General features: G+C 57.0%; 11 protein-coding genes across 11 annotated transcripts; 7 read left to right on the forward strand and 4 right to left on the reverse strand.

Annotated features, from left to right (window-relative positions):
* Nucleotides 1–641: 641 nt before the first annotated feature.
* Nucleotides 642–1,137, forward strand: K452DRAFT_318870 (uncharacterized protein; the record flags this gene model as incomplete). The annotated part of the gene is made up of 2 exons (XM_033544193.1): nucleotides 642–749; nucleotides 827–1,137. The coding sequence occupies 2 exons, from the start codon at nucleotides 642–644 to the stop codon at nucleotides 1,121–1,123; spliced, it is 405 nt and encodes a 134-aa protein (XP_033396918.1). The 3' UTR covers nucleotides 1,124–1,137.
* A 408-nt stretch (nucleotides 1,138–1,545) lies between these two features.
* On the reverse strand, nucleotides 1,546–3,129 carry K452DRAFT_36411 (uncharacterized protein). Its single transcript, XM_033546572.1, has one exon. It carries the CDS (start codon nucleotides 2,809–2,811, stop codon nucleotides 1,945–1,947), a length of 867 nt encoding a protein of 288 aa, XP_033396919.1. The 5' UTR covers nucleotides 2,812–3,129; the 3' UTR covers nucleotides 1,546–1,944.
* Nucleotides 3,130–4,704: 1,575 nt separating this feature from the next.
* On the reverse strand, nucleotides 4,705–5,917 carry K452DRAFT_287916 (uncharacterized protein). The gene is made up of 4 exons (XM_033540558.1): nucleotides 5,830–5,917; nucleotides 5,533–5,564; nucleotides 5,231–5,389; nucleotides 4,705–5,131 (listed from the first exon to the last, which is right to left on the reverse strand). Exons 1-4 carry the CDS (start codon nucleotides 5,843–5,845, stop codon nucleotides 5,012–5,014), a joined length of 327 nt encoding a protein of 108 aa, XP_033396920.1. The 5' UTR covers nucleotides 5,846–5,917; the 3' UTR covers nucleotides 4,705–5,011.
* Nucleotides 5,918–6,380: 463 nt separating this feature from the next.
* K452DRAFT_287918 (uncharacterized protein) lies at nucleotides 6,381–8,232 on the forward strand. Its single transcript, XM_033540559.1, has 8 exons — nucleotides 6,381–6,865; nucleotides 6,919–7,002; nucleotides 7,052–7,065; nucleotides 7,229–7,384; nucleotides 7,430–7,478; nucleotides 7,527–7,600; nucleotides 7,645–7,780; nucleotides 7,831–8,232. The coding sequence occupies exons 1-8, from the start codon at nucleotides 6,623–6,625 to the stop codon at nucleotides 7,843–7,845; spliced, it is 771 nt and encodes a 256-aa protein (XP_033396921.1). The 5' UTR covers nucleotides 6,381–6,622; the 3' UTR covers nucleotides 7,846–8,232.
* A 2,197-nt stretch (nucleotides 8,233–10,429) lies between these two features.
* On the forward strand, nucleotides 10,430–11,719 carry K452DRAFT_228784 (uncharacterized protein; the record flags this gene model as incomplete). The annotated part of the gene is made up of 2 exons (XM_033536992.1): nucleotides 10,430–11,290; nucleotides 11,360–11,719. The coding sequence occupies 2 exons, from the start codon at nucleotides 10,430–10,432 to the stop codon at nucleotides 11,717–11,719; spliced, it is 1,221 nt and encodes a 406-aa protein (XP_033396922.1).
* Nucleotides 11,720–12,430: 711 nt separating this feature from the next.
* Nucleotides 12,431–13,096, forward strand: K452DRAFT_309000 (uncharacterized protein; the record flags this gene model as incomplete). The annotated part of the gene is made up of 3 exons (XM_033543209.1): nucleotides 12,431–12,468; nucleotides 12,606–12,938; nucleotides 12,967–13,096. 3 exons carry the CDS (start codon nucleotides 12,431–12,433, stop codon nucleotides 13,094–13,096), a joined length of 501 nt encoding a protein of 166 aa, XP_033396923.1.
* Nucleotides 13,097–13,605: 509 nt separating this feature from the next.
* K452DRAFT_309001 (uncharacterized protein) lies at nucleotides 13,606–14,571 on the forward strand (the record flags this gene model as incomplete). Its single annotated transcript, XM_033543210.1, has 1 exon — nucleotides 13,606–14,571. The coding sequence occupies one exon, from the start codon at nucleotides 13,606–13,608 to the stop codon at nucleotides 14,569–14,571; it is 966 nt and encodes a 321-aa protein (XP_033396924.1).
* A 611-nt stretch (nucleotides 14,572–15,182) lies between these two features.
* K452DRAFT_271890 (uncharacterized protein) lies at nucleotides 15,183–16,817 on the reverse strand (the record flags this gene model as incomplete). Its single annotated transcript, XM_033539061.1, has 1 exon — nucleotides 15,183–16,817. The coding sequence occupies one exon, from the start codon at nucleotides 16,815–16,817 to the stop codon at nucleotides 15,183–15,185; it is 1,635 nt and encodes a 544-aa protein (XP_033396925.1).
* A 205-nt stretch (nucleotides 16,818–17,022) lies between these two features.
* On the forward strand, nucleotides 17,023–18,378 carry K452DRAFT_250971 (uncharacterized protein). The gene is made up of 3 exons (XM_033538194.1): nucleotides 17,023–17,207; nucleotides 17,257–17,376; nucleotides 17,444–18,378. The coding sequence occupies exons 1-3, from the start codon at nucleotides 17,044–17,046 to the stop codon at nucleotides 18,036–18,038; spliced, it is 879 nt and encodes a 292-aa protein (XP_033396926.1). The 5' UTR covers nucleotides 17,023–17,043; the 3' UTR covers nucleotides 18,039–18,378.
* A 935-nt stretch (nucleotides 18,379–19,313) lies between these two features.
* K452DRAFT_298615 (uncharacterized protein) lies at nucleotides 19,314–20,807 on the forward strand (the record flags this gene model as incomplete). The annotated part of the gene is made up of 2 exons (XM_033542135.1): nucleotides 19,314–19,386; nucleotides 19,435–20,807. The coding sequence occupies 2 exons, from the start codon at nucleotides 19,314–19,316 to the stop codon at nucleotides 20,805–20,807; spliced, it is 1,446 nt and encodes a 481-aa protein (XP_033396927.1).
* A 2,522-nt stretch (nucleotides 20,808–23,329) lies between these two features.
* Nucleotides 23,330–24,226, reverse strand: K452DRAFT_318879 (uncharacterized protein). Its single transcript, XM_033544194.1, has 2 exons — nucleotides 23,717–24,226; nucleotides 23,330–23,659 (listed from the first exon to the last, which is right to left on the reverse strand). The coding sequence occupies exons 1-2, from the start codon at nucleotides 24,063–24,065 to the stop codon at nucleotides 23,490–23,492; spliced, it is 519 nt and encodes a 172-aa protein (XP_033396928.1). The 5' UTR covers nucleotides 24,066–24,226; the 3' UTR covers nucleotides 23,330–23,489.
* Nucleotides 24,227–24,666: the final 440 nt, after the last annotated feature.

Here is a 24,666-nt window from a genome sequence, read left to right on the forward strand (position 1 = left end):
AAAAAAAAATAACCTCGTAGGTTGCTCTTTTACTTTCGTATATCCGCGCATTCCCGCCTTTTCGAACGGTCTTATTCTACTGTATGTCTATATACTTATATCTTTCCAAAAGGCCCCTATACTCTTATTTAACTTTTCCTTATATAGCTACCTAGCAATTGTCAATTGCTGCATTGTAGCCTATTATATCCACTCAGGGAGCACTTGATGGTATAGTGAATTTCACTTCACATGTAGTTGAAGGGTGGGCAAAATTCAAGACGGCGCAGCAGCAGCAGCAACAGTAGCAGGAGAGTGAAGAGCATGCTGGGAAAAGTATTGAGAAGGCTGCGGACGCTATGTATTTGAGAATGAGGGTTGCATACGTAAATGGTGAGCTACCTAGTAGTAGCTGGATAAGAGCATATGGGCAAAAGTTGGGTGCTGCCCAGTCTTGAGACGCAGATCGGCCACTCACGATACCTTCCCAAATTGGGAAGTCACGATACTTTGGCAGTCGTCGACTTGGCAGCCACGACGCCTCTTTCGCCCAACCCCTCCCCAACCACCGACACACACACCTAACACAATCTTGGCTCTGCACCGACAGGCAACAAGTTCATTCGGCAACCCACCCAGCATCACCCCAAGCTCAGCCAACCATGGAAGCCTGCAGCGACCCCGACACACTCATCCTGGTCATCTGCGCGCTGATCATCGTGATCCTGCTGCCCTTCAGTCTTCTCATGGCACTGCACTGCGCCAGCCATGTGAGTCTCGCGCTCCAGCCACGCCAGCAACGCACCTACCTACCTACGCCGCGAGAAGCAGCTGACTAACAGCGAAGGAAGCGGAGGCCGGGGTGCAGCGCGACGAGGAGGAGCAGGCTGCCTTCGAGCGCGACATGGACCTCATCTGCGCAGACCTGTCGCGCCAGCTGGCGGAGCGCCAGCTGCGCTGTCTGCGCGAGAAGGGCGGGGACGGCGGCTCTCATGCTGTGAAGGACGATAGCGGCCATGGTGGTCTTCGCCAGGAAATGGACTTCGGCTCTATCGGCGACCTTGGTGTACAGCTTGATGAGAAGAAGGTCGTGCCTTGCCCCGGCACCTTCACCGAGCACTACGCCTTCACCCCCAGGGACTGAGCGTGCAAGCAGTCGGGCCCCCATGTGCCTCCGCACTGAACGACACGCCTGGCTATCTGGCTGACGAATGCCTTCTCCTTGGATCTTGGGGCGCGAGCGTGGTTGGGGTTTCTTCTTTCCTACTCGGCAGCAATGGCCACGTTGGCAGTTATGAAGGGGGATATTTTGTTCTTTTGTTTTCTTTGGACTCGGTTCTCCACAAACGGTCCCTGGCGCCTCGGCCAGCGTGCTGCTAGAGCAGTGACGGCCAAAATATCAAAGGACTTGCTTCTCTTGCTCGCTCTGCTGCTACCGTGCTAATCCGTTCCCGCTTCACTACCAAGGCGCTTCTAGGACAGTGCCTACTTGTTCGCAATACCCACCATGCCGTAACTTTTCAGTGGTTGCATAATCGTACTCAAACGGTAAGAAGGGCGTGGGGCAGTCGGCTGGCCTTTTATGCATTCTACTGCGGTTCTTCATTGCTCGCTGTCACCCTGCTTCTTCGCAGCTCTTTTATACTTCCGCACCTTCTTAACCCCGCACGCACACGCAATCGCTCGGCAGCTTGCAGCCAGCCGCTGACTGGGTAGACTGAATAGCCTAACTAACCCGCTTCCATCGCCCCAGAAACTCGCCCAGCAGCCTGATCCGCGGTCTTCGTTCTCCCCCAGCAGCTAGCAATTTGTCCAGCAGCTCACTCCAGCCAGGCAGCAGCTGTACAACCAGCAAAGATGTCAATCTGCACGCAGACGCAACGCCTAGTAAAACAAAATCCCCAGAACGCCTCCCATTATAGCGCCCATGAACCAGTAAGAGAATTCTTAGTCCTCGGTTTTGTTCTAGTTCGTGATCGTAGCCGAGGCAGGCTCACCCTCGTCACCCTCGTCTTCCTCATCTTCCTCATCGCTCATATCCTCATCCTCATCCCAACCAAAGAAAGTCCTCGGAGCTGGAGCAGGCTTCGAAGCGCTCGAAGGCTTCGAGGCGCCTGGAGTCGGCTTTGCTGCATCTTCTTCACTGTCGGAGCCCTCGGAAGGAGAAGCCGAAGTATCACTCTCTTTCTTGCCCAAAGCATCCGAGATATCGCCCGCCTTCATAGCCGCCAAGACAGCCTCCCTGGTGCGCTCGGTAGCCTCGTCCTTCGCTTCGACCCACTCGCCATTCAAGCGGCCCTTCCCACCACCCTTCTTGATCTCCTCCTCCCGGCGCTCCGCTGCATCCACAATCTCCTGCCACCGCTTACGGCGCTCCTCCTTCTCCTTCTGGTCCATCTCGGGCCTGACAGCCAGATACTCCGCCAGGGCCTTCGCCTCGTTGATAGTGCGCAGCCGACGGCCGTCCAGGTTGCGCGAGGAGCCGTTGTCCTCGCCGGCGCCGCGCTTCTTGCGCATGCGCCCGCCGGCGGCGCGCAGCTGGGAGCCGAAGCCGCCCTTGCCGCCGCAGAGGGGCGCGGACAGGCGCAGCGGCAGGAAGCTGTCGCTCGCGGATGAGAGGAGCGTCGCTAGTGGCGCGGAGGACTGCGGCGAGAGGAGCTTGTTCGATGAGGTTGTGATTAGCAGCCGGTTGTTGACGGCGGGCATGCGCTGCGCGAGCGCGTCTGCGAAGTCCGCTATGCTCGCTGTGCTGGGCAGGGGGAGCGAGAGCGTCGATGGCAGCCCCAGGCCTGGGAAGGACGTCAGGAGGACGTTGATCATTGCGGGCGCCATGGTAGGTGTGTGAGGTGATGGCTTTGGCGACTCCCGATGGAGGAGGGTAGATAGGGTTTTGATGCGGAGGTGCTCGTCTGAGCTCGCGGTCTATTGGCTCGAGCGGGGATTATTTTGTTCGCTGACGAGTCGCTTGCGGTTGTGGATTTTGGACGGTGTGGATGCGAGTGTAGATGGAGTGCAAGTGCAAGTGAGGTAGAAGGCGATGCCGCGCCCTGCTGCACGGCCCAGATCCTCGTCAGGCGCGCGCCCGTCACGCTAGCCTGTAGCAGGAAAGGCGGCTGCCGAACATACCTATCTAAAAGCTCTCGACTCGCGGCCAAGTTTACATCTCCGACGAGCTACCTGTCTCTCAAGCGCTTTTCAGCGAGTATCGCATCATATAACCGCTCTATCTGGTTCTAAGCAGCGCGGCACTGGCTCCAGCCGTAACATCAACCACAAGAAGCAAACACGGCGCATTTCCATAATAACTAAGTAACTACACCCTCTCCAGATCCGATAACAGTACCATACCTCTATAAGTAGCATATCAGGCGTCAATCGAGCTTACAGAATATCACGTCTACACGCAAGCAGTAAAAGCCCAAGCACAACAACACGAGCGTAAGAAGATGGCGTTTACGGACCAAAGTTATGAGGCCAGAGCAGCTAGCTAAACAAGAGCAACAAGAGCGAGGGAAAGGAAGCGTTAGGTAATCGATATATAGACTAACTAACAATTAACCCGTAACCCGACCATCCTTCCTTCCGGAAACAGCTATAGTTATAAACTCAGGATTCTGCTACCACTTGACCTACCTTGTAGTAGGAGGTGCGTAGGTACGTAGGTAGGTCACGGCGAAGAAGAAAACGAGAAGAGAGAGAAGAGCTGCGTACATACCTAGAACAGACCACCCAACCAACCCACTAAACCACCCTCGTCTACCTACCTATTTCTTCGTTCTTCATCCGTACTCCGTACTCGCACCTATCCAACCCATCATATCATATCACACCACACCACACCACCCACCTCTCCCCCTCCCTCTCTCCCCACAAACCCCAAACCCGTTTAAACCCCAAACCCCAAACCCCAACCCCAACCCCAACGCCCTCACCCACACAGCACAGCACAGCCGTGCACCCGCCGCGGGGAAGAAGTCCTCACCTCATCTCAGACCACCACACCCACTAACACCCACCAACACTCACGTCCTGGCAGAGAAACAAACAAACAAACAAACAAACAAACAAACAAGCCTTTCGCCCATCATCCATCACCCACGCCGCGACGCCGCCTCCACCCATGCCGAGCGCGCCGCCCGCCGCCCGCCGTTCCCCGTCGCGGAGAAGAGTCGGTTCGGAAAAGCCGCGTCGGCGTCGCTACTCAGCTGGCACCGGTGGTTGGTCAACGAGCGCGACTCGCGCAAGCGGGCGGAAGCGGCTCCCGCTGGCCTGAGCTGCGTGCGTGGGCCAGCCGTGCCAGCGTCACTCCGTCGAGAGCGTTTTCTCTCTTGACAAAGCCTGACGCAAGTTTTGCGAGAGCTAGAGCTAAAGTTAGAGCTAGAAACTGCATACATACCTACGTCGGACGTGATGCAGACAGGCGCTTTTGACGTGGCCACTCACCCATGCCGTAACGTTAACGTTCCTACCTTACCCATCCGTCGGCAGCCGACGAACAGGTTCGTTGTCTGGCGGGCCGTGGGCGCGGGAGCCGCATGCTGCGCCGAGTGCAGAGTGCGGCGCGAGTGACTTCACCAGTGGCAGGATCGGCGGAGGGGCGTGCGTCGCGTTGCGGCTGGACTGGACGCCCGAAGATCGGAAGGGGTGCTGTAGCAGGGGTGCACGAACACGCAAACTCGCAAACACGCAAACCAAACACATGCGCAGAGGAGACATTGATGCGGAGCTAGCAATTGGTCTTCATGGACTGGGTATTGAGCTCAGAGAGGCACTTTGATGTTGTTGTCTACAACGGTCTACATTCTGACAAGCACGGGAGACGGAGAGAGAAGAAAAAAACTGATGCGTATTATACAAACAACGCAGCGTGCTGCGCCGCCGCTATCCAGCGGTGGTGTGGTGATGCGTGTCTATGCCTGATGATAATACATGGAGATGGAGAGGAGAACAAGTGGTGTATGAGGAGGGATGATGGGACATGGTGCTTCTTTTTCTAGGCGTTATGGTATCAGGGGTGCGATGATGCAGTCGTCTATTTCGTCTCATCACGGAGGAAGGTGATCAGGTCGTTGCGGTCCTTGGGCTTCTTGAGACCACCGAAGGCCATCTTGGTGCCGGGGATGTACTTCTTGGGGTTCTCGAGGTAGTCGAACTGGGGGCAGCGGCGTTAGCATTCACGCACTTACGCAAGGTGGGGGTTGGAGGCGCGGCGAATTGCGCCGCCGTCGATTCTTGCGGACAGGTGGCTTACCAGAGAGTTCTCGTCCCAGTTAACACCCTTCTGCTTGTTGGCGTCGGTGTAGGAGTAGCCCTCGACCTGGCCGGACTTGCGGCCGAACAGGCCGTGAAGCTTAGGGCCGACCTTGTTGCCCTCGTCGGCCTTCAGGGTGTGGCACTGAGCGCAGCGGGTCTGGTGGAAAGGTTCTTGTCAGCGGGCGGCCTTCTTTGTTTTTGCGAGCGGCGAGCGATGTGCGGCGGCGGGCGGCGGGCCTGGCGGCACCAGCGCCTTGCCCGCGACACGTCGTCGTCCTCATTGCCGGAACTATAACTCACCTTGAAGAGGTTGGCACCCTTCTTAGCATCACCTGCACGAGCAATGTCAGCTTGCTGCTCCCGGGACTCCGGCGCGTCTCAGCTCTTCCGCGGACACAGGGGGACAGGGTCGCAACGGCGATGAAGGGCTCAATTCGCGGGCGCGCTGCTGCCTCGACGGCGACGGATGGGCCGGAGTGTCTGGGGCAGAGACTCGTGACGTGCCGTCGAGTGCACCGTTCCGGAAGAGAGCCGCTTCATGGCGCTGGAGTCCGCAAACGGAGGAAGAGAGGAAAGAACGGAATTCGGAGGTCGTACCTTCGGCGAAACCCATTTTGACGGTTGGTGGAGGGAGGAGGAAAGGGGGTCGTAAGTGGTGATGGGAGGATTGAGGTTGTGGGAGGATGAGGGAGAGGAGAGGGCGACTTTGGGGAAATGCAGGAGAGAAAAAGTCGTCCTGGTGACGGAGCTGATCGAGACCCGGTCACGTGGGGAGGTAGCCGCGGGCCAATCACAAACGGCCCAAAAGTCATGGAGCCCGGTAGAAACCGGGCGAGCGGCTCTCTGCTGTGGCGTAGCAGTGACCAAAGCTCGTTTTAGTGTATCGGGTGGATCCCCATGCGGCCAAGTTGATTACGCGACCGATTCCCTTTCTTCCTTTCGGCATCGCTCGGCATCCTGTGGCTGAAGCTACTTGTCCTTACATCGACACCGCCTCAAAAGTCATGTGCGCTGCCCGCCCGCCATGTCGTCGGTTCAGGATCCATGCACGCGGTGCCGACCTTTTAACTATGTCATCCATCGAGGCCTCGTCGACGAAAGTGTTTCATGGGAAATCCCGTCGCCTCCTCCCGTGACTTTTTTGGTTGAGCGATACGATGCTTACTGTTAGTTGCAGCTGCAGCTTCCCTGTTGGCTCCGCGGTTGAAATCGAGACCCGCTCTTCCCAGCTCCTTCAAATCAATCCGTCATTCTGCCTATATCTCGTGCTTGCATTTCCCGATCGCGACAATCTGACCTCGACGACGAGCGCACCGGGACTACCTAGCATGCCGGCTGCCTGCCACCGGACCGTGTCACCGAAAGTCCTGTCCTGTCTCTACCCAAAAACATGAACCGCATCCCCGATGCTCTTTTTTCCGACCAGGACATGACCACTTGGGTCATTGTAGGCGCCAGCCGGGGCATAGGGCTCGAGTTCGTCCGCCAGCTCCTCGCGCGTGGCGAGAAGATTATCGCCACAGTCCGACAGTCGTATGCGGAGCACGCCTCGGCCCTTTGGGGCCAGGCGGGCAACGACTCCGGCCGCTGCCAGATGTTCATCTGTGACATTTTATCCGAGGCTAGCATCGTCGTACGCCTGCTGTCTCCAACTTTCTGCGCGACGCTCGGTTGATGGTGTTGCAGAACTTCGTTGCCCAGCTCGCCGCGATCCCGAACTTCAAGATAGACTATGTCGTGATCAATGCTGGTGTCCTGAGATATCCGAATGTGAGCTGGAGTCTGCACCCTGTTAGCTTGTTGACTGACGGTCCATCAGAGAGCTACCGAACTGTGTGTCCCGTCGTTTCTTTTTTTTGTCGTCTACCACTTCTCATCTCAATCAGTTTTTGGCAATAGAGACTGCACCTCACCAGGCTAGGTGAATCAGGACGAAACCGGCCTGGATTTTGCTGCCGAGACAGTTGGGAATTTCATGTCTAACAAATCACTGCAGGTCGTTCGACGAGTTTGCCTTTCATCTCCACACCAACACCATCGGGCCTATCATAACAGCGCAGAAGCTGCTGCAAACCAACATACCCATTGGGACCATTGTGTTCATGTCCAGCGATTCTGGTTCGGCGCTCAACTTTCGTGAGATGGAAGACGGGTAAAATGCGTGCTCCGTGGAACGAGCATCCGCTGACACGAACAGGTTTGCTGCATATGCTGCCTCGAAAGCGGCATTAAACCAAATGCTTCGAGTATCACTCCCATTCGCCGAAAACTCTGTTCGCTGCTAACTATGCAAGCACATGGCTGCGGAGCTAAAGAGAAAGGACGACGACACGATTATCCTTGCCATGCATCCAGGCGAGGTGCAGACGTAAGTTAAGCGTCAACCAAGCGTGCAGTAGCTGATCGGCGCAGTGACATGGCCAACATTGACGTCCCCTGGGCAGTCCAGGGTGTTATAAGCCCAGAGGTGTCTGTGGCCGGGATGATAGACGTGATACAGAGCAAAGGCATCCAGCATAGCGGCACGTTTTGGACATGGGAGAATCAGGTGAGAGCGACAGGAACGGTTTTCAGATGCGGGCGCGCTGACCAGACCAGCCTCATCCCTGGTAGTACTGTACCACGGCATTTTGTTGCATAGGTAGCGCACGTTCAAGGCACACGTCTACCCACATGCATATGATGATGGCTATTCGTCGAGAACCAGGATAGATGCGAGTAACGTGGCCGTAATGCCGTAATGGTTCGACCTACATTATATATAGAGAGGACTCGTGGGCGGAAACTCTCCACGTACCCTACGGCGAAGCGAAGCGGATCGGCGACGGGGAAAGCGGGAAGCCCAGGGGCAGCGGAACATTATTACCATGCAGTGCTTTTTCCCTCTTGACTACCTCGCCACCTGTACACCTCTCAAAACGGCACCGTTCTGTTCCCGACTGAGAAGCTGCCCTGACAGGCGGCGGCGAAGGCCGCGACCGAGACAGTGGCCAGGACAGAGGCTTGGCCACAGCAAGAAAGGTCATCTGTGCAGCGCCCGGCTTATCCGAGACGCAGCCGGCACGCGCAGCCCGTGAGCTTCTGCATGACGCGGGCACGAACTCGACCTTGGAGGAACCAGCGCAACATTACACATTACACGGTTGAGATGCAGGTCGCCATGGCGCCACCGATCAGGGCGGAAAACGCCTCGAGATGGATCATGGCGAGTGCGGGTGCGGCTCATCAGTGAAGCCTAGTAAAAGAAAAAAAGAAAAAAGCAAACCTGACTGTGCCGTATGTGGACCGCGGTAGGCGGTGGCGTAGTCTGCCGTCATGCGCGGTATCGAGGTGACGACCTCGAGATGGGGCCAGAATAGTTATGATTGCCTGAAGCCAACTCTCGATCTTCCCACCGCCTGAGTTTCGTCAGCGCGCAGACGGGCGTGCTTGCAGAGTCTCGGCAGGCGTCCCCCACTCGGGCACCATATCAACCACGCTTTCTCTCCTCGACTCGAGCCCCCGTCCCCTCGTCTCAATCTTTCCCGCGGGCATGACCTTCTACGACTACGACAGCGCCCGCCGCTACGCCCCCAACACGTCGCGGTCGCGCGACTACGGCCATGTAAAATACCACGACTACTCCAACCCGCCCGATGCTTACTACGGCTACGGCGACGGGTACGACAGCGGTTCGCCCTACGCGCGCGAGCCCCGGCCGCGGCCGTCGCGCAGCGCCTCGCACCGCGCCGACCGTCGCACCGAGCCGCAATGGCCACCCTCACCCAGCGTCGAGGACGAAGTGGCCTCACTTGCGCGCGAAGTCGCGTCGGTGGCGTTGTCCGGCCATGGCAGCGACGGCGATGATGCCGTGCAGATGCGGGGCGCCGTCGATCAGGAGCCGATCATGGTCGAGGTCGACAACAACCCGGACCGCCGTTTCGTGCTCGTGCCGCCCTTGCAGACGTCGGCCCTTGACGACAATCCGCTCTTGACCCGCCGCGCCCCCTCGCCCTATGCTTATACCCCTCGCAAACACCAGGACTCGTCCGACTCCTACCTCTCCGTAGATGCTGCCGAAACTGGTTATGGCGTGAGGTCGGAGGATCAGAAGACACGCCGAAAACCAAGGCCCGTCTCGTTGCTCTCCCCAGACTCGGCCTATGACAGTGGCACATTTGACGATTCCGATATCGATGGCGAAGATTTGGTCAGTGTGCGGACGAGGCGGAGGCCTTCACGCTACTCTTTTTCGCCTGCGGATCTGAAAAAGGAGGACCTGCGGATGTCACTGCATGACTTAGCGCTTGACAGTGACCAGGATGCTCCACCGTCGCGGCAGTCCGGCTATTCCTTCACCTCTGCGGACTTGAAGAAAGACGACCACAGATCCGAGAGAGACGAAGTACAGGACCAGGTGTATTCACGGCGGACAGCATCACCGGCTCCTTCTACTCCGCCCCCTGTTACCGCGCGGTCCACACCGAAGAGCTCCAACTCATCCGCGGCTGCGACACCGTCCAGTTCATCTCAGTTCTTTGCTCATGACTTGCCTTGGGGGCGGCCGACGCTTTCTCGACAAGGGACCTTTGAGACGCTGTACGGAAGTGTATCCAGCCAGCTTGGTGGCTCAAGGCCTTCTACCAGGCCACACTCGCCCCTGGTCAGAGAACAAACACTGCCGCCCTCGCCGCCCCATTCCCCACGACCAGGCTCCAGAGACAGCATAACCCCCAAAGTATTTGGGGAACCGCGCTCGAAACCACCATCACGAGTGGCTTCCCGTGCCGATTCACCGTTGGCGTCTTCGTTTGAGTTACGCCCTCCACGCTCGCCTTTGTGGGCCGAAGCCAGCCTTCCCGAACGCACCTCGAGTTTTCCCCTCGATGACCCTCGGGAACGGTCGAGGCCTTCTTCGAGGCACAGTCGATATGACTCTTTTAGGGAAGAAGATTCTCATCTTGGTAGACCAAGGATAGATGTTCACTCTCCATCGCCGGCAAGACCGCCTCCAAGGCCCGCTACTGTGCTTCCGTACCCAGACGATGACGTCCAACAGTTGATGCCTGCCGAGGAGCAATACCAGTACAATCATGACAGCCCCGTAACTTCATCTGCGGGATTTAATTATGGATCGTCTACGGCGACGTCCCAAGCAATAATTCCTAGCGACATGCGTGATGAAGTGTCGTCTCCGCGTGGTTACTTGCAGCGAACCATGTCCGAGACCAGCGCGCAGACGGACCCTGTCGTCGGCCCCTTCTCGTCCCGCGACAGCAGGTCACGGTTGGACGTCGACCGCGAACTCCCTTCAACGAGCCATCTGCCACTTTGCCCCAGGTCAATATACTCTTCCAAATATGACGACTGGTACACACTCGAAGGCAGCATACTGGACGTCTGCCCGGACTGCCTCGATGGGATCATTGGCCGGCACCCCTTCCGGTCACAGTTCTTCCGGACACGTCGCAGCGAGCTGCGGAAAAAGTGCGATTTCAGCTCGTATTGGTTCCGGCTCGCTTGGGAGCTCACGCTGGAGCAGCAGCGGCCGGACCTCTCGCTCATCCGCGCCCTCGCCAGCATAACGCACACGGAGCCCGAATGCCCAGACACGCGCGAAACTCACCGCGTATGGTACGGCCTGCCACGGCCATACGACGACGCGCCCATCTCCAACCTGCACATCTGCCAAGCCGACGTGCGCACGCTCGAGACGCTCTTCCCCACGCTGCGCGGCTTCTTCACGCGCCTCTCGCCAACCACGACGCCGCACCAGTGCGCGCTGCGCCCGTCCTCGCGCCGCGCCGCCACGTATCTCGCCACGCTCGCCAGCACGCACGCGGCGGCGGTCGCGGCGCGCGCGCCCGCCGACCCGACGCCCTTTGCGCGCCTAGCCGACGCGCTGGCCTGGAAGCAGGAGTGCCAGCAGGACACGCAGCTGCGCAACGCGCCGTGGCACACGTGCGCGGCCATCCCGGCCCTCACCGTCTGCGAGGCCTGCTACGACGAGGTGGTGCGCCCGGCGCGGGCGGCGGGGTCGCGCCTCGCGGGCGCTGTGTCGCGCTCGCTGGGCCTGGCGGTCGACGAGACGAAGCCGTACGAGTTCGACCGCTACGCTGGTGGTGGTGCTGGTGCTGCGACGTACGAGTTCGACCGTTCCCTCGGCCGCAGCTGCCAGTTGTATAGTGCGCGCATGCGGCGGGCGTGGGCGCGCGCTGTGCGCGACGACGATGTGCTGGGGTTTGCGGGGGTGGTGCGGGCGAGGAGGAAGGCGGAGGTGCGGCTGCAGGGAAGGATGAGGGCGTTGAAGGGGCGGATGGACGAGGTGGAGGCTAGAGCAGAGGAGAGGAGGGGATGGGGCTTGAGTAGGGGGGACGGGTGGGGGAGTGAGGTTGCTGGTGGGGGTGCTGTTGAGGACGTGGGGATGGGTGCGGGGTTGAGGTTGGAGAAGGAGCGCCTGCGGGCTGAGATGGCGGCTGTGGCGAGGGAGTGGCGGGAGTGGGAGTAGGTGTGGGTGGGACGAGTGGACTGCCCTACTTCTTCTTCTTCTTCTTCTTCTTGAATAATCGGCCCTAGGAGTTTAAGCGCCAAAGACGGAGGCGGTTAGCTGGCCCCTCGTCTTGTATTGCGTTCTCTCTACCTACCCACTTACCTACCTACCTACCTCTTCTTCCTGCCTTCCTTTTCCCTCACTTCCTCTCTTTCTTTCTTTTATTTTCTATTCTAGTCACGATCTGATGCTCTTTTTATTTGGCTCTTTTTACCTGGCTCTTTTTATGTTCTTTCCCCATTCTTTCGGTTTCGGGTACGGTGGCGCGGGGCGAGGCGGCATCATCATCATTACAGCGACTCGACGATGGTAAAGATAACGATAATGATGATGACGGTATGGTATGGGTTTGGGGTATGAACTATGGGGTTTGGGTTATGGGTTATGAGACATGAGATATGAGATATGAGAGCTTACGACTCGACTCGAGCGGCGTGATTATGGTTATGATTATGTGGAGGGGCTTTGGGGACGGGGTTTGGGGATGCATAGAGGGTGGGGGGCGTGGGTGAAGGAGGGGTGAAGCGTGCGGACATAGTGGGGGTTTTGGGTTTGGCTTTGGGCGTGGGGAGAGGGATGGAGCGTGGTGGTGGAGGAGGTAGTAACTAATAGGCAACTACGACATAGCTAGATATAGCGTATAATCTGTTCAGTATGATACGGCATGGCATGGCATGGCATGACACGACACGCGTGTGTTTAGACCCGTAGGTACCTTACTGTGTCTGCTGCCTTGGCCGCGTGCCCGGGATGCGGATGTGATGTGATATGATGGTAGGTAGTGCCTAGGGAGTTTAGTTCCCCAACCGCAAACAAAGACCAAGCACACATACACACATACCAGCCCCCCACAATCCAATCCACAATCCACACCACAATCCACACCACAATCCACACACCACACACAAACCCCGCAAGAAACGCCCCCCGCTTTCATTGTCCGCTGCAAGCCCAAGCCTACGCCCAAGCCAAGCCAAGCCCAAGCCAAGCCAAGCCAAGCCCACCATACACACAAAGACAAAGACAAAGCCGCACCGCACCGCACCGCATGCCATGCCGCCAAGCCAGCAGACGACAGGACAAAGCGCAGCGCGCCCGCAAGCGGCGACCGCGAATCAACCCCCTTCTCGTTCTCGCTCTCGCTCACTCAACTCAGCGCAGAACCCACCATGCCTGAGTGAGTGACTGGCTGGCTGGCTGACCAGCAAGGCAGCACGAGACGACCGAAGCCTTGCAACAAGATCGCGCACGCACTACACAGCGGCACTGTCAGCAGGTCGTGAGGACGCCGCCGAAGAGGAGAAGGACGAGGAAGAAGAGGACGAGGAGGCTTGAACAGCGGGATGTGTATAGGTAGCCGCAATAATGGCATACCAGCCGGCCAACAAACAAAGCCCATTCGTTTGTTCGTTATTGACACGCACCGCTCCCTCTCCTCGCGTTATTGACACTGACTGAGCGTATGTATGTGTGTATTTGTATGTGTACGTGGGGTTTATTGACGGCTTTATACGCCAGCCAGCCAGCCAGCCAGCCAGCTATCCCAGCCCATCCATCCATCCACAGCAAGCAGGCGCGCAATCGCTATTGCTGCCTATTGACGCATTGAGCCCGCACACACACCACCCACCCCCGACGGAGACGGACGAACAATGGGCTTCGGAGACAAAGAAAGCGCTGGAGGCGTTTGAAAACGGCCGGCGCTGCTATATGTATATGAAATGGGGCGCGCCCTCGGGTGTATTCATTGACCTCGCTCTTGAGCAGCCTGCTGCACGTATACACATACGCCTCTACAAGCAGCACGCACGCGCACGAAGCTAGATACCCACAGCACGCACAAAATGCGCGCCGCCGCTCTCGCCCTCGCGACCGCGGCCCTCAGCGCCTCTCTGGCCATGGCCCAGCACCAGCAACAGCAGCACCAGCAGCACCAGCAGCAGCAGCAGCAGCCCAACTACCCGACACTGGACACGCCGCACCGGACGCCGTCGCCGGCGCAGGCACAAGCGGCAGCCCCCCCATCACGCAACGCGCCGCCGCCGGCGCCCGCCGCCGTCGTCGACGCCCCTGCCAGCTTCTACGATCCCGTTGCCGACAACGAAGACAACGACGACGACTACGCCTACCCGCCGCACCTGCTCCGGCGCAACGGCGAGCCCGGCCCCCCCGCCGACTCGTTCGCGCTGCGCCCCCCTGTCGCGCCCGAGGTCTTCGAGGTCGAGGACATCGACGAGGTGTACACGGTGCGTCCGCCGAAGGCACAAGTGCTGGCGCCGGGGCTGCGGCGGCGCGGCGCGGCCGCCCCCCCCGCCGACTCGTTTGCGCTGCACCCGCCCGTCGCGCCCGAGGTCTTCGAGGTCGAGGACGTCGACGAGGTGTACCGGGTGCAGCCGCCGAAGCCGCTGCGGCGCCGCGCCGAGTACATTGACGACGACGCCGACGCCGACACCGTCTGGGGCCCGCCGCCTGGCGCGTACGACGCCGAGGTTGAGGCGCCGGTGCGCCGTCGTCGCAGCAATGGCCAGCTGGATGAGCAGCGCCTGCCTGACCCGCCGTTCAGGTTCGACCCTTCGGCTGAGCAGCCCCCTGAGCGTCGCCAGATCAGCAAGCGCGCCAATAATAATGGCAAGGACGTTGGGAAGGGCGGCAAGGTGCTCTATATGTGCCAGCATAGCGAGTGGAAGGGCATGTGCTGGCGCTACCATACCGATCCTGCTGTCTGCTACAATCTGAGCCCGCTGTACGACAACCGCATCTCCAGCATTGGGCCCATTGAGAGAGGCACCACGTGCTGGCTCTTCAAGTGAGTATTCCCCTTTTTCCTTTCTTCCTGTTTCTATGGTTTCGATCTAGGGACTTAGGCGGCTGACGGTGCTTGACTCTGCAGGGATAAGGACTGTAAAGGCGAGTATAGGAGACTGGCCTATCCGGGCTATGTCAACCTGAAGTCCATCCAGTTCAACGATGTCGTTTCCAGTTTGTTTTGTTAAACCAGCACAGCCAAAGGGCTTTTTGGACTGCTGTTTGGGACTCCTGCGTGTATTCTAATCTGCCGCATGGGACAATGTCGGGTCGCGTTTTGGCTAAGCCGGCATTTTGTCCTCCAACTACTTGGCGATAATGGATAGCAAATGAAAGAGTCTTTGTAGCATGTTATTGAAGCAAGTGCTTTAGCTGTACAATCCGGACTGGTTACAACGTTTTTGGCCCGTCAGCAGCTTCTGACTGTTAAAATTAGCGTTGACTACTCGCAACATTTTTTTTTCTTGTACTGGCAAAGGTACGCGGAAGTCTACGCAAGCTTTAGCCGGATATACCGATGAATGCGTTTTTAATGGCCAGGGTTTGTTGACCAATGCAAACGTTGTAACCAGTCCGGACTGTACCAATGTTCGTAACTGCACAGTCAAGCCTCTGATCATCCCAGGTCGTACTCATGAAATCCTTCGGGCAAGTCCGGGTCGACCTTAGTGCCCAGATCGCGGTCTTCGAGAAACGATCTTCCCAACAGCTTCTCGGGCAGATAGTCTTGGACAACCTGACCGTCGACGTAGTCGGGATTGTACTTGTACTCCTTGCCATAGCCGATTTCCTTCATCAGCTTCGTGGGCGCGTTCCGTAGATGCAGAGGCACAGGCAGCCCAGCCACCCCAGGCTCCATCAACGCCGCCATAGCATTGCCAAGACCACGGTAAACCCTGGTGCTTTTCGGCGAGAGGGCAAAGGCGACGGTGGCGTGAGCGAGGTTGATGCGACATTCTGGCATCCCAATCTTCTCCGCAGCAGTGTATGCTGCTGTCGCGAGCGACAACATGCTGTTGTCTGCTAGGCCAATGTCTTCTGAGGCAACCACGATGAGTCGTCTAGCGATGTACAGTGGATCTTCGCCTGACTGGAGCATCCTCGCTAGGTAGTACAGGGCCGCGTCCGGGTCGCCGCCGCGAATAGATTTGTGGAAGGCAGAAATGGTGTCGTAATGCTGGTCTCCGGCCCGATCATAAACCAGTGTCTGTGTCAGCGACTTCTTCAAGTCTTCCTTTGTCATGTTGGGCCGGTTCGACAAATCCATGGCCAGCTCTAGTAGATTCAAAGCCGTTCGCGCATCACCGTCCGCAAACGCCGAGAGATATGTAAGCATTTCATCATCGACCAACTCGGCATTGTGACTTCCTTCGCGATCAAGTGCCCGTTGTAGGATAGTGACGACAGTATCCTCGGTCAATTTCTCCAGAGTAAACGTCCGACATCTTGACAAAAGGGCGTTGACGATTTTGAAACTGGGGTTCTCGGTCGTCGCGCCAATCAACGTAACTTGGCCAGCTTCAACCGGACCCAAGAATACGTCCTGCTGACTTTTACTGAATCGGTGGATCTCATCGCAGAAGATGATAGTTTTCCTCCCCGTCAGGCCCAACTCGTTTCTTGCCTCTGCGAACAGTTTCTTACACTCAGCCACCCCGCTACTGGTGCTGTTGATCTCCACGAACCGGCACCCAGCCGTATGGGCAATCAGCCTCGCAATTGTCGTCTTGCCAGTACCCGGTCCTCCCCAGAGGATCATTGACGGCACTCTGTCCTGCTCGATCAATCCTCTTATCACTCCGTTTTCTCCGACGAGCTCTTGCCCGCAGACCTCGTCTAATGTCCTTGGCCTCATTCGCTCAGCGAGTGGTGCGACTTTCTGGAAAGCGCTCGGTTTGGCTCTTTTGGGCGACGGCGGGGATGGTCCCTCGGCAGATGATCCTTCGGCAGGCGCGGGTGCCAGATCTGTCTCAAGCGGGCGTTTGGTTCCATTTGACAAGGACAATGGAGCATTCTTTGATTGCGCAGTTCGCGAAGGAATTGGCGAGGAGGGAGTGGAAGCTACATGCTGGGTAGAGGAGCTTGCTGCGCGCTTGGCAGCAGGTGTTTGGAAAAAGGTGGCGACGGAGCTGCTGGGCGGCTTCTGCGTGGCGGCATTCGGGTCAATGACAAACTTCTCGCAGTTGGAGTCAATGTGCTCATTGATGTCGCGTTCGGGGACTGGCTTGGAGCAGATTGGGCAGTCGACCATGGCGAACGCGTCTTGGTGTTGAAAGAATGCCGGCGACGCGACTGGCCGCGCGCGGGAAGGCGCCGCGGCCTTACCCGAGCTTAACGCCGCATGAGGGCCGTGCCCACCATAGATCGGCGAAGCAGTTTCGCCGACCGCCAAGGCCGTCCTGCCGCCCAGGCGCCGTCATCGTGAAGCTCGTCGCGAACTTTTTGGACGCAGTATACCCAGCCAGCCAGAACCAGACATGCCTCGTGAAGCGGAGCTGTCGCTCAATGAGCGCGAATTCTTACTCCAAGCGCTCGGGGAGAATGTGCGCTTGGACGGTCGCGCCTTCGACGCGTTCCGCGACTTGGACCTGACATTCGGCGACGAGTATGGTGTCGCAGATGTCCGCTTGGGCAAGACGAGGTATGTGTTTGATACGCTTGGAGAGCGGCGTGCGCTAATTCGTCCTCAGAGTGATTGCGCGCATCTCTGCGGAGGTGACAGCTCCATTCGCTGACCGGAAGTTTGACGGCATCTTCAATATCAGCACCGAGTTCTCCCCCATGGCCTCGCCCCAGTTTGAAGTTGGCCGGTATGTTTAATTTTGTTCTGAGAATGACCCTATAACCGACTTCAATGGCCCTAACTGAGCTTACCAGACAGACAGACGCTGAAGTGATTCTGTCCCGCATCCTCGAAAAGGCTATCCGTCGCAGCGGCGCCCTCGACACCGAATCGCTATGTATCATCGCGGGAGCAAAATGCTTCTCTGTTCGAGCCGACGTCCACATTGTCGATCACGATGGCGGTCTGATTGACGCTTCCTGCATTGCCGTCGTGGCAGCTTTGCAGCACTTCCGACGCTCGGATGTTGCAGTGGAGGGAGAAAAGGTCACCGTTTTCAGTACGAGGGAAAGAGAGCCGGTGCCGCTATCTATGCTGCATCACCCTCTTTGTGTGACATTCTCCTACTATAACACTGGAGAGGTAATGCTGGTCGATGCGACGTTGGCGGAAGAGCAGGTGCGTGAAGGCGAGATCATTATCACGATGAACAGGTACGGCGAGGTTTGTCAGATTGCCAAGTACGGAGGCACGCCTGTCAACCCTCTGAGCTTGCTTCAGTGCACCAATGTTGCCTTGAACAAGGTGCAAGCCATGACAAAGTACATCCAACGCAGACTGGAGGAGGATGCCAAGAAGAGGGACGTAGGAGGCCTTATAGCGGAGCTCAGCGCTGAGAACGCGAGGTGATCTGCTCTCGAGCTCGGGACCAACTGAGCGCAGCAAACAGGCCCAGCTCCGCGCCCCTCAGGCGGGCGTTCTAACTATACCAAGATACGCAAGATGGCCGGCTGATATGGCAGTCGTGAAGGCGGAGCCTAGGCGATCAAGCTGGTGTCTTGGCCAGGGAATAGTGATCCCAAATGGCCGCTTCAATGGGAGAGGCCTTTTGGTTGTAGTGATCTGGGCAAAACTATTGAAGAAAGCAATGCGATCTAGGCAGTGTGCCATGAAAGCAGGCCACTGAACACGGCGAAGGAAAGGGGGCTGATTGTTCCGTAGACAACGGAATCAGGTTCTGAACATCCGCATCATTTGACAACCTATTCCCAAGGAGGCAGTGAAAGGGCACGCTCTGTGAGATGCGATCTGGACCGCTTTGCTTATGAGATGGATATTGCGACTGCGCCACCGTTTGAGGTATACGAACATACAGATGCACGGCGAAGAACCACCCGTTTGTAAGATGCCGGACGGCATTCTTGTTCTCACAGCTGCGGCCATGGCCTTGGTGCGGGTGTGTGTGTGCCCTCTTGCATGGCACGGGAGACGGAGGGAATCCAGGCGTGCACGACGGTGAAGATACGGAGTAGCTACCTAGGGCGGGCGCCATGGGCTTGGAGACGAGGAGGCTGGCTCGTGACGGGGATCCGGTGACCAAGTTCTATTGTACTCTCCTCCCGACGGGAGGCTGAAGGGGTGGTCATGGTCGTCTTTTTCTTTCTCGTCGGCAGTCACGACAGGCACTGGCGTTGTTCTACGCACCGACTTATATTCGTCAGCTACTCTTGGCTTCAAGGGTGACGGAGGCGGGGAAGCGGTTCTAGGCAGCTGTCCGTGTCAGAGAGCACGGAATTCGTTCATGTAATGCCGGCAGGCGCTCTCGAGGGAAGAGGGGGTGAAGAATATACGGGGATGGTTGGGGAGGGGGCACGGGACACGGCAGGCCTCGAGGCCGAAACGGGCAGGGCGGAGAGGCTTTCAGCATCAAGGACTGGTTCCTGGCGGCGGGGTGTGATTTGATCATGTCATGGATGAGGGCAGGGATGGTGGGTTTTTGCATGTGATCGAGCCACGGCCTTCCCGCCTTCCCGCACCAGACCAACCGACTACACCTGGTGATTGTGCCAAAGACATGCCCGCCCGCGATTCCTCTCTCCCACCTCTCCTCCGCTCAAATCCATCGCTTCTCCGCCCGTGTCCGCCCCCGTGATGCCGCCGCACTGAGCCCGCTGGTCCGTCTCCATGTTGGCTCTCGCGCGCCCGCCCGGGATGAGCTCGCATCAAGATTCAGCCAAAGACGATAGTCCCTTCGGCTGTGCGTCGCCCGCTGCCTTCGTTCGACGCCGTGCTGATGCTGAAGCAGATACCTTCTCCGGCCACATCGACAACGCCGCCGCCTCCGAAAACGTCACGGCTGCTGGCCCGCCGCTGCTGAGCGACTACCAGTTCAACGAGCTCCAGTCCTTCTTCGACCGCGGCCCGTTCAACAACTTCGACAGCGCCATCCCCTTCCCCGACCCCGCCCACGATCCCTCCAACAACTTCGACTTCTCCTTCTTCGACGATGCCCCGACTACCCTGCACGGCACCTCCGCCGCCATCCCGGAGCCTGCGCACAACCAGAACCTGTTTCCAGCCATCGAGCCCCGTCCTGGGCCGAGCTACAGCGCAGCGAGGAACAACGATCTCCATGGTGGCGCTTCCGATGAGGTGATCGGCGCTGCGACGGCTCTCCTCTCGAGCGCACAACCCCAGGAACAAATGTACATGGACAAGGCGTATCTGAGTGGGGGCAACTTCATAGGCCTGCCGAGCCCTCCGGCATCGGCACCAGACCAGCACAGCCTGACAGCATCGGCCAACGATGGAAGTCTGGCCGTGGGCGTGCCGCTGTTCAACCCCCCGCGTCCCCCGCTTTCCGCCCGTCATAGCGTCTACGCTACCCAAGTAGCTTCATCTTTCCAGCGCCCCGCAGGACTGCCACGCTTCGGCTCCGACAGCAATTTCCGTGGCAATGGCTTTGCAACTCAGCACCACCATGAGACCGAAGAGGCCGTGCTTCAACGGTTGTACAAGGACATGGAGGGACTGCAGCCATCAAATAGCATGCCGAGCACGCGCACGAACACGCAACCTCCCAGCCCCATTCTTCAGAAACGATTGCCGTCCAATTACAACCATTTCCAAGAAGTCCCGCGGCCGAAGCGATCGTCAAGCCCTCGTCCTCAGGTGCCCTTTGGAGTGATACCCATTGAGCCGACACCTGTTGCCTCTGACGAAGAAGACTCATCATCAGACGACTCGGCAAGCCCCAGAGAAAGGGCTCCCAAGCGACGTCGCACCCTTGCTGGCGAAAACGGCTTCCAATCCCACAAGCTCGGTTCCGCCGCTTCCGCTGCCGCCGCAGCGCCTCGCGCCGCTTCTTTTAGCGTAGCCCAGAGCAAGAAGCCCAAGGACGTATCCATCAGCGTACCGTCGGCAAAGCGCAAGGCGTCGAGCACGCAAAAGCCGACGCGCGAGAATCTCTCCGAAGAGCAAAAGCGGAATAACCACATTTTGAGCGAGCAGAAGCGGCGCAACCTGATCAAGCAGGGCTTCGAAGAGCTCAACGAATTGGTTCCGGGGCTGAAAACGGGCGGCTTCAGCAAGAGCAGCGTTCTCATGGAGGGCGCGAAGTTCCTGGAGACCCTGGTGGACGGCAACGAGATTCTCAAGCGCGCGCTGGGCGAGGTATGAAAGCCCCACCGGAGGCCACGAGCATCGTCACTTCCACCATGTTAGCGGCCAATTATCGCCCTGGCGAAGGGGTAGACTGCATGAAAATGCGTTTTTCAGTTGAGGGTAGCACGGCCTCCCTTCCTGCCTACCCCATCCTTCCTCCGCCCGGCACCATCTGTACAGCACTCTCGACGCGCTGCGGCATAATGCCTCCGCCGTCAAACACACGATATACCGAGGCACTAGCGATGCCCTTAGTGACGCACACAACAGGCGCACAAGGCTTCTTCTTCACGCTCTCGGGTCCTTTCTGCACTGCAATCACAGCCACAGCCATTTCGTTGACGAAACTCGGACTTGGGGTGCCAGCGGTATGGTATTGCGCAGCGCTCCCCAGCTTTCTCCATTCAGCACGGAAGCAGCTGGCTGACGCGCCATCGCACGCGTGTGACGCACATGTCTGGCAACGTCTCGTCTCGGCGTGGCAGCAGCTCGCGGCTCTATCTATCTATCTATGTCTCTATCTCTCCATCTCTCTCTCCCGCTTGTCGATAGCCCTTCCTCCTCGGTCCCGTGGTCACGATCAGGAATTGATGCCCTTATTTCCCTTTACTTCACGTGCAGGCAGTGCGCGCACTGCAGCGCTGGCGTTGGGAGTCTTCTAATACTTCAGGCTCGGATTCAAAATCAGGTTTTAACTTTTACTTGAGGTTTGTGGTAGCGTGGTTAATAATAACTTCCTGTGTCCTCTATAATCTTATGTTTTTTATGCTTTTTGCTTCTTTGTTTCTTTCTGTTCGTTTGTTTGTCTGGCTGGTTGGTTGTCTACCCACGCAATCGGCAAGTGGTTGTCCATTGCACACTCGTCCGCCAATGTCCCTGCTTTTGGTCGTTGCGGCTGCTTCTGTGCGTGCACTCGGGTGCTGCGGCGAGGCGCGCGTGTGTGCTCAGATGGAGTAGGCGCGGTCGGCAAAGCTCGATTAGCGACCGCTCTGGCATCGGCGGCGGGTGCGGCCTAGCCTAGCCTAGCCTAGCTGGATAAGTAGGTGGGCCGTGGATGGCGGAAGCGGTTATGCGGGTGGTGGTGGTGGTGGTGGTGGTGGTGATGGTAATGCCAGCATGGGCGCCAGATAAGCACGCGCGTGGGGTATCGTTGAGGGCGTGATGCTTTTATACATATATATACATATCTACATATTTATATGTTTATATACACTTATATACGTATTTACACATTTACATATCGACATACAGATATATCTATCATCGATGCGTGGGATACACGCGTTTTATAACTACGATGTTTTAGAGTACTGCTTTGCTGCTACCTTAAGGTGTGTGTCTGTTTTGTTTGCTTGTCTGGTATGGTGGTTGGTGTGGTGGTTGTGGAAAGCATTTATTCAAGGGCGCGGGTGTGCATAGTACGTTGCTTGAGTGTGTCATGTCGGGTTTTGCATACCTAACTAACTAACTAACTAACCGGTTTGTGGCGTGGTGTGGTGTGGTGTGCTGGTGTGGTAAGCAGTCAGTGGGTTTCTGGCGTCTGGCGTCTGACGTCTTATCGCGCATGTGCGGGGGGTACAGTATAGCGGGGATAAGAGACAGGGATAGGGGGTTGGGGGACAGGGAGCAGGGGTGAAGGGTCTAGACTCTAGAGCGTCATGGTGGTGGGGTGGGGTGGTGGTCAGCGGGGCTGGGCTGGGGCTGGGCTGGGCTGGGGTTGTTGGGTGGTGGTGGGGTGAGAGACGAGCGTAAGAAGAGAAGAGGAGGAGAGACATAAAGCGAACTTGCTAGATGCTAGGTACGAAACGACACACACACACTCTCTCTCTCTCTCTCTCTCTCTCTCTCTCTCTCTCTCTCACATGCGGTTTTGGTTGGAGCTGGTGCTGGCGATGCGGTTGAGTATTTGTGATCTGCAGAGTTTTGGGTCATACTCGGCCTCGCCTTTACGTGGCGAGCTTTTTTCTAGTTAGCTAACACTTCAGCTGTTGACTGCGAGACTATTCAGGCAGTTATTGGCAGGTCCGCTCATCTGATCCCAATCCTAATATGGAAGTGTAGGGGTACGGGGATGCGGATCGGTCGATCAGAACGTGTTTGTGCTGCCCCACTTTGGTATCAGACGAGTGCGACGGCGAGTTGTTGGGGGTGGGTGTTTTTGGGGGTTGTGTTGTTTGGCTGTGAGAGCGCGAGAGGCTTCTGGGGCTGGTTGTGGAGTGTGATTTAGGGAGCGTTTTGAGGGCAATACTGCCGAATACGAGCGTAGTCTCTATATACATCTACGGAGTAAGTTATAGTGATAGGGGTGAAAGTACCACTTCCCCTTGTGAGCGATATCGCTGAATATGAACATAGCCTCTATGTCCATCTACGGAATAATCTATAGGGAGTTTTTGGGAGAGAATGTATGCATACCCAGACTACCTGTAAGTAGGTGGGATAATGTTCAAATTCGGAGTAACTTAGTTTGCTTTCGATTATATGGAGAACGGTTTCACTGAAGGGATATGGATAATAATATCTCCCTTTTCGAGCATAGAAGAGTAGGTGCTGTAAGCTTTTGTGAAAAACGAGTGTGGGCTGATTGAAACTAGCTAGATGGTGTATCTAATCTACATGTAGAAATGAAAGAAGGGGATACAATGAGGATTATAGGAGGATAGCAGGAAGGTAGAAATGCAAAATTCGAAGATGCCTTTAAGCCGCATTGCACACCTCATAAGCATTGGATGGACCTCCAACGTGCTGCATGATACCAACGAAGGTCCAGTTCCTGGACACAATCTTGTTGGTGGGGTGGCCGTTCTTGTCCTTCTCATAGACGGGCTTTTCGGAGTGCACCGTGCGGTACTTGCCAGGTTGCTTTCCTATAACATTTATTAGTCAACTGAACCCGCCTGATTAAGTTTTTGTATCAAACTTACCATTGGTCCAGTTAGACTTGTCCTTGAAAATAGGCCACTCGTACAAGTCGTTCTGGGACGCCGTTGGGATCACTTGCTTGCCGCCCGACTTGTTTCCGAAATAGTCGGGGTACTTCAGTTTGTACGAAGGCTCGAAAGCTTTCTTGGCGGCTTCTCTAAAGTGCCCGTTGCCCGCCGTGACTTCTTCAACCTCGAACACCGTTCCGTCGGGGCATTTGACCTTTTGCGGCTTGGCCATCCGGGCGTGCAGGGAGACTGAGCCATCCTCGTCGCCGGGGTAGGCCACAGGAGAGGCGGTGGCGGCGGCGACAAGGCCGAGGAGGAAGATAGACTTGATGTCGAAGTACATTTTGGATTGTGTTTGAAGGAGGATGCCGAAGAGAGCGACAGTTGAGAATGAGTGTGGAGGTGGAAGTGGAAGTAGAGCTGGTTGTTTGGTGAGGTTCTTGGAGGGCCATGAAGGCTCTTTAAGTATTGTACGAAGCTAGAGCAATCTTTTGCACGGCCTTGGGGCACGGTGTTGATCTCAGGAAACTTTTAGCCCCAATCGCCCCTCGCATGGTGGTTGAATCCTTCAACTGCACCCCACAGACCAACTCTATTTCTGTATAGATCCACTCTGGCTTGGTATAGTATCGCAATCCCCACAGTGTAGTCGGTTTATGCGGCTAAACTTAACACTATTTAGGACCAATGAATGCTAATCTTAGTATTGTGTTGTTACCTTTGGCGGATTTGCCTCCTGGATTTTTGTGCTCTCACGACCGAGACCCGTTTTACATTCCCTACTGCGTATATAGATCTGTAATATCCTACCTAGTGTTAACATTGATTTAGCATAGTATCAACATTCTCGCAATGTAATCAGTTGATATGGCCAAAATCAACGTTGACCTACGCAAGAACAATGTTAGTTTGAGGGATATTGCCGATGGGGTCCAATAGAGAGC

Source organism: Aplosporella prunicola (genome assembly GCF_010093885.1).
Source record: "Aplosporella prunicola CBS 121167 unplaced genomic scaffold K452scaffold_14, whole genome shotgun sequence".
In the NCBI taxonomy this organism is placed as follows: Eukaryota; Fungi; Ascomycota; class Dothideomycetes; order Botryosphaeriales; family Aplosporellaceae; genus Aplosporella; species Aplosporella prunicola.

Excerpts from the sequence above, each read along its gene's own strand:
- K452DRAFT_318879 (XM_033544194.1), bottom strand. The coding sequence starts at position 24,065 with ATGTACTTCGACATCAAGTCTATCTTCCTCCTCGGCCTTGTCGCCGCC. Across the intron at positions 23,660-23,716 it reads CAAGTCTAACTGGACCAATG|GAAAGCAACCTGGCAAGTAC; the intron begins GTAAGTTTGATA and ends TAAATGTTATAG.
- K452DRAFT_36411 (XM_033546572.1), bottom strand. The coding sequence starts at position 2,811 with ATGGCGCCCGCAATGATCAACGTCCTCCTGACGTCCTTCCCAGGCCTG.
- K452DRAFT_250971 (XM_033538194.1), top strand. The coding sequence starts at position 17,044 with ATGCCTCGTGAAGCGGAGCTGTCGCTCAATGAGCGCGAATTCTTACTC. Across the intron at positions 17,208-17,256 it reads GTCCGCTTGGGCAAGACGAG|AGTGATTGCGCGCATCTCTG; the intron begins GTATGTGTTTGA and ends ATTCGTCCTCAG. Across the intron at positions 17,377-17,443 it reads CCCCAGTTTGAAGTTGGCCG|ACAGACAGACGCTGAAGTGA; the intron begins GTATGTTTAATT and ends TGAGCTTACCAG.
- K452DRAFT_287916 (XM_033540558.1), bottom strand. Across the intron at positions 5,390-5,532 it reads AGGGTGCCAACCTCTTCAAG|ACCCGCTGCGCTCAGTGCCA; the intron begins GTGAGTTATAGT and ends CCTTTCCACCAG. Across the intron at positions 5,132-5,230 it reads ACTGGGACGAGAACTCTCTG|TTCGACTACCTCGAGAACCC; the intron begins GTAAGCCACCTG and ends CGCTGCCCCCAG.
- K452DRAFT_287918 (XM_033540559.1), top strand. The coding sequence starts at position 6,623 with ATGAACCGCATCCCCGATGCTCTTTTTTCCGACCAGGACATGACCACT. Across the intron at positions 6,866-6,918 it reads TATCCGAGGCTAGCATCGTC|AACTTCGTTGCCCAGCTCGC; the intron begins GTACGCCTGCTG and ends ATGGTGTTGCAG. Across the intron at positions 7,479-7,526 it reads CATTAAACCAAATGCTTCGA|CACATGGCTGCGGAGCTAAA; the intron begins GTATCACTCCCA and ends TAACTATGCAAG.